The following is a 12162-nucleotide window of genomic DNA, read 5'->3' on the forward strand; positions in this document are numbered from 1 at the left end:
CTTCTCATATTATAATAGCCTTCTGATTCTGTCTTTATTCCTGACTCTGACTCTCCTTACAGAAGTAATTTATAAAGCAGTTTATTTGCAATATTTGTCACTGTGGTAGACACTGTCAATATTTAGATAAAACTGTATTTGTATTACCTAGAGGAGGTCAGATAAATTGGAGTCAGTCTATACACTACAAACAAATTGTGCCAATGGTCTAGCCTCCCATTATCTTTGTTGGGGGTGTATAAATCTCTTTTCTATGGTCATTTTCCCCAAGTGGGGAGAAACCCTTCCTCTATATCTCACTTCAAAAGATTTGAAATCTCTCAATAGTTTAGTCTCTCACTTTTTTTGTTGGGGGGGGGGGGGCAAAATACTGAAGATTAAATTTCAATTTCTGGTGGGTAATTGGTGCAGGGGGGCCTAGGCCTGCCAGATGTCAAATTATACAATATGGCCTGCATGTTGAGACATTTTTGTAACTGACTTACCCAAGGAGATACTTATATCCCGTTGTCCATGGAATCTGCTTTCTGTTCTCCCCCCACATCTCCTCTATGTATTGCATGATGCTAGGGCCTCTGTTTTACCGACTCACCTGCGTACAAGTGTGATGGTTAAACCCATTCGGGCAGTGTGACGAGGCTTTGCTCGGCTATGGAAGTTCAATCTTCATTGTGGTGGTTTGCTGCACCACTGCTGTTCCTTGGTCTTGTCACTTAAATCGCTTAGTCAGAGCTAAGTGGGGATATTCAGTGAGACAGGCCTGCTGGATATACCGTAACCGGTGAGGTTAGGGAGGGTCTGGGGCAGAGTTTGCGTGGAGCGGTTACCTAACCAGTTAGCGGCAATATTCAGTACATTAACAGGATAGATAACCACGTAAAGTTACTCCCCCCCCTTATAAAAGTGGCCATGAGCAGGAGTGGATTCACATTGCTTCTGCACCAATGGACTCACTCAGACTACCTCAAAAGTAGGTCCGTGGCAGAGAGCACTTGAATTGTGAGGGGCATAGTGGTGTCTTGGATCACGGGCGGGGAACACTGTCATCTGCAAACATAACCTGCCTGTTTTTGTTTACCAATGACAGGAAAGAATAGAAGAAATGATGTTGATATTTCTTTTGTCATTATAAACGACTGCTCATCCCCATGATTTTATAGTTTTTCTGTATATATAGGGCCTTAATGATATTCTTGACCACATCTACATGGAAAAAGTATGCGCATGGAAGGAATGTGCCTACTTTTAAGAGATCTGTGCATAGCTGTTTGTACAGAAAAGAATCAAATGAGTGTTGTGTGCACAGATTTCATAAAATACAACGGTAGACTCTTGAAACTCACAGATACATTTTCTTCTTTTTTGGAACAAGTCTGAACATGGCCGCCAATGGGGGGGGGGGGGTGGAAAATTCCCCAGTCCAGGCCTACTGGGGGGAGGGAGCCTCGCACCAGTAAGCTTCATCCTGCCTGCCTGGTTCTAGGTCTGTCTCTCTCCCAGGGGCGTAGCCAGACAGCCTAGGCAAGAAGTGGGTGGGCACCAAATATTCTTTCTCCCACTCCCACTCCCACATCAAAAACATATCTCAGCTGGTGGGAAAATGCTTCTCTCCAGTCTCCACCTTGGTAGTCTGCAGCAGGCATGCGCTGAAAACTGAGTATGCGAAGGTGCCAGTATTGTGGAGAGCAGCATTTTCATTATCATGTGCTACTGTTGGATGGGCCTGAGCCCTAGGTCCACCTGTGGCTACATCACTGCTCTCTCCTGTTCCTGTGTGTCAGGAGGACCTAGATGATTGTATTACTGCGATAACCCGGGAACCTGGGTTATAGCGTTAATAAATAAATAATAAATAAATAAATAAATAAATAAATATAGTTATCTGGGTCCTGACACATAGGAGCAGGAGATGACAGAGATGACAGAGGTGCAGTCAGACACAGGAAGGTAAGGGCCTGTGTGGGGGGGGGGGGGGGGGGGGGGAGCGGCGGCGTGCGTGAGTGGGGAGGCAGTACTGCCCTGGACCCTGCTGTGTCTCTCGGCATGTGCACATAGGGGCCCTTTTACTAAGCTGCATAGGTGCCTACGCATACCCAACACACATTCATTTGGAATTACCGCCCATCTACCACTTGGTCTGTGTGGTAATTTCATTTTTTACGCGTGACGGAAAATAATTTTTATTTTCTGGTGTGCGGTGCTAACCAGGCAGTAAAAGGCATTCTACGTGCAAAGACCATTTCTGCCCGGTTAATGTGTGAGACCTTACCGCTAAGTCAATGAGTGGCGGTAAGGTCTCAGACCCAAAATGGATGCACACCAATTTTCAATTTGCTGCACGTCCATTTTCGGCCAAAATGTTTAAAAAAGGCAGTTTTTACAGGTGCGCTGAAGAATGGATCTGCGCGCATCCAAAATGCACGCTTACGCTAGCAGAGGCCATTTTTCAGCTCACCTTAGTAAAAGGACCCCTTAAAACAGGTTTCTATGGGCATTTGTGTAGGTTTGTGAGTGGGACTGGTTCTTGGAAAGGCAGATAGATGCTTATTCTGTTTATAAATAGATTTAATATAGGTTCCTTTTTGCAACGAGTCTAGGTGCTCTGCTGTAAAATCCCTCCCCACATATACAACGTCCTTGATTAGTGTTATTATGCTGATCACCACACATTTCAGCTAGATTAATGTTTGTCTGTCTGTTAATATCAGATAGCAGCAAACTATATTTAATGTTAAAAACACAGAACTAGAGCAAATGTCCCTTGAGAATTAAACTGTAAAGAGAATGACACTATAAAGCTACTGTATCTTAGCAGCAGAGTTAAACTCAACATGAGCAACAGGCTTTAATGATCCCCCCTTCAGTTATGTACCTATTTCTGGTGTAAAAATATAACTGGATTTTATGGGAGGAGGGTGTTTTGTTAGTAATTTAAAGATGCATTTGTGTGGGATCAGCAAGAACCCTTCAATATCTTCTACCGAGTCAGTAAATTAAGTACAGTCACAGCAGCTATTTCATTGGATAAACTATTTCACAGTTTTGAAGATGAAAGCTCATTCTACTCTGATTTTAATAATGTATTTTCACGTCCTATGGAAGTTCGCTGAGTGTTTGTGTTCCTTAGGGCAGGATTTGATGACATTACCTGGATATCACAGGAAAGGGGACATCGTACTCGGAGGAATAGTAACTGTGAACACTGTGTCTGAAAGCGAACCGTTTTCCTTCACATTTCCCCCGATGTTGGTTCGAAAGTGGTCGTAAGTAACATTGTTTAGCTCATCCAAACCAGGGTTATGCTTGTGAATTTTACACTGCAGAGCCAGCAACTGTGGCAGGTAATGAATTTAGTGAGACCCTTATGGAATTCAGTAAGCGGGATTGACCTATATTTAATATAGTAACATAGAAAATAACGGCAGATAAAGACCTGTACAATCCATCCAGTCTGCCCAACAAGATAAACTAATTTTACGTGGTGTGAGATATTTTATATGTATATCCGTTTGACTTGTCCTTGCCATTCTCAGGGCACAGACCGTAGAAGTCTGCCCAGCACTGGTTTTGCTTCCCAATTACCGGTGTTGCCACCAGAGGCGTAGCTAGGGGGGCACCAGGGGAGCGGTCCCCCTAAACGGACTTCTGCCGGCGCCAGAACCTATTTTTTACACAATCTGTTGCATTTAAAACAGGCGCTGGCACTAGCGGAAGTCCACTCTCCGCTCCCCCGTGCCTTCAGCCTGGCTCCGCTTCTGGTTGCCACCCAATCTCCGCTAAGATTCCGTGGATCCATTCCTTCTAAACAGGATTCCTTTGTGTTTGTCCCACGCATGTTTGAATTCCATTACTGTTTTCATCTCCACCACCTCCCGTGGGAGGGCATTCCTTGTGTCCATGTATTTAGGATCCTATTGTCAATTAGAATTCCAAATTTAGGCTCCTAAAACTTTGATGGTTATGGAGTAGAAAAAAGGCAGGGAAGGGAAATCAATGTGTCAATATTGCAAAGCACTTTCCATATCACCTGTTACCTGGACAAGTGCTGCTTATGGAGATATTCAGAGGCACCATCTGTATACTGTCTGTGAATATCCTTACATGTGCCTCTGCATTGTGTGGATAGTGTAAGAGTGTCGTAAGTTATCAGAAACATAGAAACATAACGGCAGATAAAGGCCATATGACCCATCCAGTCTGCCCATCCTCTGTAACCCCCAATTCTACCTGTTTCTAAGCAATCCCACATGCTTCTCCATGACTTTTTAAATTCTGGAACAGTCCTCAACTCCATCACCTCCACCGGGAGGCTATTCCACGCCTCCACCACCATTTCTATGTAATAATACTTCCTTAGGTTACTCCTAAGCCTATTCCCTCTTAACCTTGTCATATGCCCCCTCATTCCAGAGCTCTCCTTTATTTGAAAAAGGCTCTCTTCCTATACATAAATGCCCTTGAGATATTAAAATGTTTCTATCATGTCTCCTCTCTCCCTCCTCTCTTCCAGCGTATACATGTTGAGGTTCATAAGCCTGTCCCTATAATTTTTGCATTCAAGACCGCTTACTAATTTCGTAGCCGCCCTCTGGACCCACTCCATCCTGTTTATATCTTTCCGTAGGTGCGGTCTCCAGAACTGCACGCAGTACTCCAAATGAGGCCTCGCCAGAGACTTATACAACGGCACTATCACCTCCTTTTTCCTGCTGGTCATGCTGGTATTGCCACTATTTGGATAAGTTCCAGTGCTAACTATCTGATCTGGATCTTCAGCCCCAGACACAGCAGTGGTGTTGAATAACGATATTTTTTGACTGCAGCAGGTGGCATTTAAAATACAAACGCTGACTGTAGCAGGTGAACATTGGTCCATATGGGTTTATGTACTTTCAGCACTAGGCAATTAATTTAGGCACCTTTCTTGGAAAATTAATTGGAAACCTACAGTTAAGTGTCTCAATTTTAGGATTTTTTGAACAGACAGCTAGCACCTAAATTTCAACAAAAGCATTCTTATATTCAGGAAAGTAAACGTAATGTGTTGCAACACTGTCTAAGTATATTGATGTGAAAATATTACTGATAAATTCTTAACAGTTGTATGGTACAAATAAGCATAAAATCATATATTTGTTTATACTATCTTGGTAAATTCATTTGTTCTGACTTTCTTGCTCCACCCAGTCTGTCCATCTATGCTGTGACCAGTCACCACCTGTAAAAAAAAAAAAAAATTCAGCACCCCCAATCATTTTGAAAAGTTGGCTCCTATGGTTTATTTTATTAAAAATTTGATATACCGCCCTTCACAATCACATCAGAGCAGTGTATAGTAGTCAGCAGGGCCGCCGAGAGCCGGAGCCGGGCCCGGGACAAGGCCGCCCCCGGGCAACCCCCCACCCGAGGTCGCTGCCCACCCAAGATCGCCAGGCCCCCCGCCACCCGCCCCCCCCCCGAGATCGCCGGGCCCCCCGCCGCCCACCCACCTGAGGTCGCCGGGCCCCCCTCCACCCGCTACTGGGCCGGGCCCTCGGAACTAACCTTAAGCCTCCTTTCACTTCGCAGCAAGCAGCAGCAGGGCAGACCTCTCCTCCTTCCTTCCGTGCCCCGCCCTTACAGATGTTACGTCAGGCGAGGGCGGGACACGGAAGGAAGGAGTGGCCTGCCCTGCTGCTGCTTGCTGCGAAGTGAAAGGAGGCTTAAGGTTAGTTCCGGGAGCGACGGAGGGCGGGCCAGGCGGCGGCGCCGGGCCCCCCCAGAGGCTTGGGCCCGGGGACTTTTGTCCCCCCTGTCCCCCCCTCTCAGCAGCCTTGGTAGTCAGTCACATTCAGTCTGTGGTTTTCTCCTTTATTTCTTCATGCACTAAAGCTCCCTGCATGTTTAATTTGCTCCAGGGGTTTTAATCCTACCACCTCAGTTATCAACCAGCCTTTTAAAAAACTTCTATCATTATTTTTCGGCATTCTCTGACCAAATGTCTATTACTTAATAAGAATATTTTTTACTATTTTTTTCCAAAATCATAATCCATGAATAGTAATCATCACTTGGATGCTGCTGTTTTTTGATCTTTTCAAGTTCTTCCCTAATGCACTCCTAATTTCCATATAACTTAATTAGCTGTTTGTCAGTGGCTTAAATATGGAGTATGCCTGCATTATGATGGTTGGTCTTGAGTGTATGAACTTTTCTATCAATAATGTTTATAGGTTTTATGCATTGGGAGGTTTTTTGTTTGCTTATTTATTGCCATATTGTAAACCGTTTTGGTTTGACTACAAGGAAAATGGTATATCAAGTACAATAAATGATAAATGATAACATTCAAATATCTCATTACAGTAAAAGAATGAATTTATTTTCATGCATTTAAAAGCAATTGTATGTTCAGAGTCCATTCAAACAGCTACATATTGTTAGATATCCAGGTGGTCATAGCCTGGATGTTCCCATCTATTCACCTGAAGAATTTCATCTATCAAGTTAAGGGTTGGTTGGTGGTATTTTGAGTCCCAAGAATTCATCAGTTCTTGAAATAATTGTGTGTGTAAATGGAAAATACAAATTTTATGAAACCTTCACCCTGTATTAGATAGACTATATCAAAATACATATTAATCTTGTGGACTGTGAGGTGGAAATTGACAGTAGGTTATGAATGCTGTGATAGCTATACTGTAAATGTTACAAAGTTTGCACATTTATTCCAGATCTCTTGCATTACATTGTGCAATATAGAATGGAACTAGTATGATATTCATGTCCTTAGAATTGGTGTAGGAGTGCATAAATGTGCTTTAGAAGCAGTGAAAATTTTTTGTATAAATAGAATTTTTTTTCTCTGTCTGTAGTCTCCTCCCCCTTTCCCCTAGTAAACCCATTTATCATTTAGAGGGACATTTTCGAAAGGGACGTCCATGTCTTGATATGGATGTCCTCGCAAAACGTCCCAATCCATTTTTCGTTTCGAAAATACTGTCAGGGACGTCCAAATCCTTAAATTTGGTCGTCTCTAGATTTGGTCATCCCTAGACTTGGTCGTTTCTGATTTTGGATAATGGAAACCAAGGATGTCCCACAAGCCATTTGGTTGTGGGAGGAGCCAGCATTTGTAGTGCAGTGGTCCCCCTGACATGCCAGGACACCAACCGGGCACCCTAGAGGGCACTACAGTGGATTTCATAAATTGCTCCCAGGTACATAGCTCCCTTACCTTGTGTGCTGAGCCCCCCCCCCCCCCAACCACACTCTCCACAACTGTACACCACTACCATAGCCCTTACGGGTTAAGGGGGGCACCTAGATGTGCGTACAGTGGGTTTGTGGTGGGTTTTGGAGGGCTTGCTGTTTCCTCCACATACGTATCAGGTGGGGGGGTATTGGCCTGGGTTCGCCTGCCTGAAGTGCACTGCACCCACTAAAACTGCTCCAGGGACCTGCATACTGCAGTCATGGACCTGAGTATGACATCTGAGTCTGGCAATTAATATTTTGAAAGATATTTTTTGAGGGTGGGAGGGGGTTAGTGACCACTGGGGTAGTAACGGGAGGTCATCCATGATTCTCTACAGTGGTCATCTGGTCATTTCGGGCACCTTTTTATGCCTTGGTTGTAAGAAAAACACGACCAGGTAAAGTCATCCAAGTGTTCGTCAGGGACATCCTTGTTTCTTTCTATTATGGGTCAAGGACGTCCAAGTGTTAGGCACGTCAAAACCCCGCCTTCGCTACACCTCTGATACGCCCCCTTGAAGTTTGGCCATCCCTGTGACAGAAAGCAGTTGGGGACGTCCAAAATTGGCTTTCGATTATACTGATTTGGACGACCCTGGGAGAAGCATGTCCATCTTCCAATTTGTGTCGAAAGATGGGCATCCTATTTCGAAAATGAGCCCGATGGTTATATGAATAAAAACATAATAGCATGTGGCAAAGCTAGGCATGGTCAAAAAAATATAATCAATAGCCATAAGGCAAAGTGTTAACATTTTAAATCAAAACCCATTTATCATACACAACTCTGAATTTTTTTTAAGTACACGAGATTCAACCTGTCATTAAGCCTTGTTTCTGATTATCGCTTTTTGCTGAATGGATATCTTAGTTCATTCAGTGGCACCCTCAGATCGTAATCCATAACTAGCTGCTTTAGACTGCAAAATTTATTTTCTCACTGTTTTCACTGTTAAGTGTGATACCTTTTACCTTCAGATGGGTCTCACCGCCAGATAGCTTGTACCGTATGTTTTAAGACCTGTTTTAAACTCTGTGATATGCTCACCCTTAGGGTGAGTAGTATTTGGGAACTTGAGTGGGACATAAGTACATAAGCATCGCCATGCTGGGACAGACCAAGGGCCCATCGAGCCCAGCACCATGTCACCGACAGCGGCCAAAAGAACAAGCAATTTGTCCCGCCCATCCTAGAAATACTGTATTCCCTCATCCATTCAATAACATTCTATGGCTCTTTCCTCCAGAAAGCCGTCCAACCCTTTTTTGAAGTCCGCTAAGTTAACCGCCTTAACCACCTTTTCCGGCAGCAAATTCCAGAGTTTAACTATGCGTTGAGTGAAGAAAAATTTCCTCCGATTCGTTTTAAATTTACCACACTGCAGCTTCATCGCATGCCCCCTTGTCCTAGTATTTTTGGAAAGCGTAAACAGACGCTCCACATCGACCCGTTCCATTCCACTCATTATCTTATAGACCTCTATCATATCTCCCCTCAGCCGCCTTTTCTCCAACACTTTGGTTAAAAGGGATAGGGAATGTGCGGCCTTTCTGAGCAGAGCCGTGTTACCTGAACCTTTAGTTCCATGAGATGCCCTTTTTGGAGGCAGAACAAGTTCGGCCCCCTCTCCAATTACTTCGGGCTTGTGAAAGTCATAGTCAAGGTGTGTCCCCCCCCCCCCCCCCCCCCCCCCGCATAGACTGTTTTTCCCCATACTGCCCTTTAGGGTGCACAGTAAACTCATGTTCCCATTGTGTCGCACCTGATGATGGTGAGAGAGCCAAGGTGGGGACATGGTGTACCATAGAATTGGAAATGGCTATCTCTAAAGGGTACAGGGTGGGGGAACTCTGCGAGGGGGGAAACAGGTATATATACAGCTCAACAGGGTCTCTTATGATGCTAGTGGCAGGTAGATTTCTTCTTTGACCAAACTTCCTCCACAAAGAGTTTAAGAACCGTTTTGCAATTTGTTGTTTTGCAGGGTTCACGGTTATCTGATTGGTGTGTAAGAGCACACCTTCTTTCTAACAGAAATCATCTATGTATTGGTTTTGTTGTTCAGCATCAGTACACCACTGAGGAAACCCCGATGCATACTGCTTTTGTTGTAGATGTATGTTTATGTATTCTGCAAAGAGTTGTGTAAATATCTGTTCAGACCTCGTAGGTTTCCCTCACCCTGTAGAGACAGCCATTTCCAATTCTGTGGTACACCATGTCCCCACCTTGGCTCTTTCACCATCATCAGGTGCGACACAATGGGAACATGAGCTTACCGTGCACCCTAAGGAACAGTATGGGGAAAAACAGTCCATGCGGGGGAAACACCTTAACTTTCACAAACTCAAAGTAATTGGAAAGGTGGCCGAACTTGTCATAGATGATTTTGGGGTGTCCGATTGGATATTCTATAGTTTTATTGACAAAAGGGTACAGGCTGGTAAAATCATACCACTACTACTACTTATCATTTCTATATCGCTACTAGACGTACGCAGCGTTGTACACTTGAACATGAAGAGACAGTCCCTGCTCGACAGAGCTTACAATCTAATTAGGACAGACAAACAGGACAAACAAGAGTTAAGGGAATATTAAAGTGAGGATGATGAAATAAGGTTCTGAATAAGTGAATAAGGGTTAGGAGTTAAAAGCAGCATCAAAAAGGTGGGCTTTTAGCTTAGATTTGAAGACGGCCAGAGATTGAGCTTGATGTACTGGCTCAGGAAGTCTATTCCAGGCATATGATGCAGCAATATAAAAGGAACGGAGTCTGGAGTTAGCGGTGGAGGAGAAGGGTGCAGATAAGAGAGATTTACCCAGTGAACGGAGTTCCCGGGGAGGAATGTAGGGAGAGATGAGAGTGGAGAGGTACTGAGGAGCTGCAGAGTGAATGCACTTATAAGTCAATAAGAGGAGTTTGAACTGTATGCGGAAACGGATAGGAAACCAGTGAAGTGACTTGAGGAGAGGGCTAATATGAGCATAACGATACTGGCGGAATATTAATGTATTTTCTCACCCTGTTAGTACAGACACACGGTGTTTGTTCTGCCTCCAAAAAGGGTGTCTCATGGAACTAAAGGTTCAGGTAACATGGCTCTGCTCAGAAAGGCCACACATTCCCTATCCATTTTAACCAAACTATCCCACTCATGTTCCCAAATACTAACAACCTTAAATCCTTTCTCTTTTAGGTAATCTGCCTTGCACTGTGTTTTGTAGTTGAGAAACCCAAAGGTGGTGCTCATCAAAGGGTTCTGCTTTTTAGAATTAAAGCAGGTTGTACAGCCATGGTAAAAGCATCCGTTAAATTCAAAGGCAGTGCACTCACAGCATACCCATTGAGAAAGTAGTCACCCACCCATATTTTGCCCCCTTTAGAGTGTGCCTGATTTGTATGTGTTCTTTGTCCTCGGTTTACATCAGCGAGTGGATACTGGTGGTAGAATATCTTTTGGTCTACCGATGATAATTTTCGACCACCATCAGAGCTATGGTTTTTGCTTTTAAACACATGAACCTGAACATGGCCATACACACGGAAGTGAGTGTGATGTACTTGAACAGGTCTATAACATTCTTTAGGGTTGCCACCCCACCCCCCGTTATTTTTTCTACATCTACCTCCACAGCCCTTGCTGTCATTTTCATAATTTCCTCTCTGTACAGGACACTGCCTTTTTGTAAAATATAGACATCCTGCTTACGATAGAAGGCTAGTTCTTTTTGTAAATCAACCATCTTATGCTTTTCTCGCCGTACCAACATGTGAAAGCCTTGTTCTCATCAGGCATCGTGCTCTCAACACAGTAGTACTTTTCCTCAGGCATTTCCCCCACATAGTTTTGGTTTTCCACAGTGTTAAAAAAGTGAGGAAAGTACCCTTTGCTGCCTTCAAATCCCATGGCTTGCGGGAGCTTACTAAGCTTCATAGGCAGAAAATTTAGAGAGTCTATAAAGCGAATGCCCAGCACATTAACACCGATTTGTAAAAACTTACTGCCCTGAGCTATGAATATTATCATCGTAGCTAAGAGCCTTGGTTCAAGGCCTGACTATGGTTCAGGATCTAGAAATGACAGAGAAGCTTACAGGCCTGTAACTCTAATTTGAACTCTAGAGTTACAGTAAAACTCCTGAGCTGTTGTGTCACCTTCATGCAGCAAAATGAGGAAGGGGCTAGGGTGCAAAAACCTCAATAACAGGATAGTGCGGTCTACCAACAGGGCAGAGTCAGTTACACCCAGGAGGATATGGTCAAAATGTAGAACTTTAGTGGTCTTGCAAGAAGATTACCAAGCTTTCCGAGCAATGCTAAAATAAGCCAAGCACGTACAGTAGAATTCCAGGAAATATTAACTGGTATGCTACCATGTATAGTCACTAAGGTATTAATCACAATATTAACATATATCCAATAAGATATGAATATGTAATTTTACCTGTATCCTGAATGAGCATATAAAAATGAGTGTACTTCCAATTTCAATGGAGAATCTGGACAGCCAGTACTTTTGTAAGGGCAGCTAGTCTCCCAAAAGCAATTGTCAATTGTAATTTGGTGAGTAGAGAGAAAATAAAAATATCTAATTGCTTTTCTAACCAAATGTAGCCTTGGGTGATTTATTTATTCCTAGGTATTAGTGGGTGGACCACCATATTGGGAGGGATAAATACACCCAGAAAAATACAGCTAACAAACTTATATCCATCATTTCCAGCAACACCTGACTAATAACAAAATAACCATTGTAACTTTTCAAATTATGTGCTATGAAAGTGTAGTCCTTGAACCACTTGTCAATAAAAGAACCTATGAACTCTGAGAAACAATTCACCCCCTTGAATTCCCATTTGTTCTCACGGTTAAGATTTGTTGCAAAGATGTAGTTGGGGATGTGCACCCCCGTTTCTTGCAT

General features: G+C 43.5%; 1 protein-coding gene across 1 annotated transcript in view; it reads right to left on the reverse strand.

Annotated features, from left to right (window-relative positions):
• Positions 1-12162, reverse strand: part of LOC115464514 (vomeronasal type-2 receptor 26-like) — a 108473-nt gene extending 96311 nt beyond the window's left edge. Inside the window, exon 1 of the mRNA XM_030194879.1 lies at positions 11946-12162. Within this exon, the coding sequence (XP_030050739.1) occupies positions 11946-12162 (217 nt within the window). The remainder of the gene's footprint in view (positions 1-11945) is intronic.

The sequence above is a fragment of the Microcaecilia unicolor genome, chromosome 3, assembly GCF_901765095.1.
Source record: "Microcaecilia unicolor chromosome 3, aMicUni1.1, whole genome shotgun sequence".
NCBI lineage: Eukaryota > Metazoa > Chordata > Amphibia > Gymnophiona > Siphonopidae > Microcaecilia > Microcaecilia unicolor.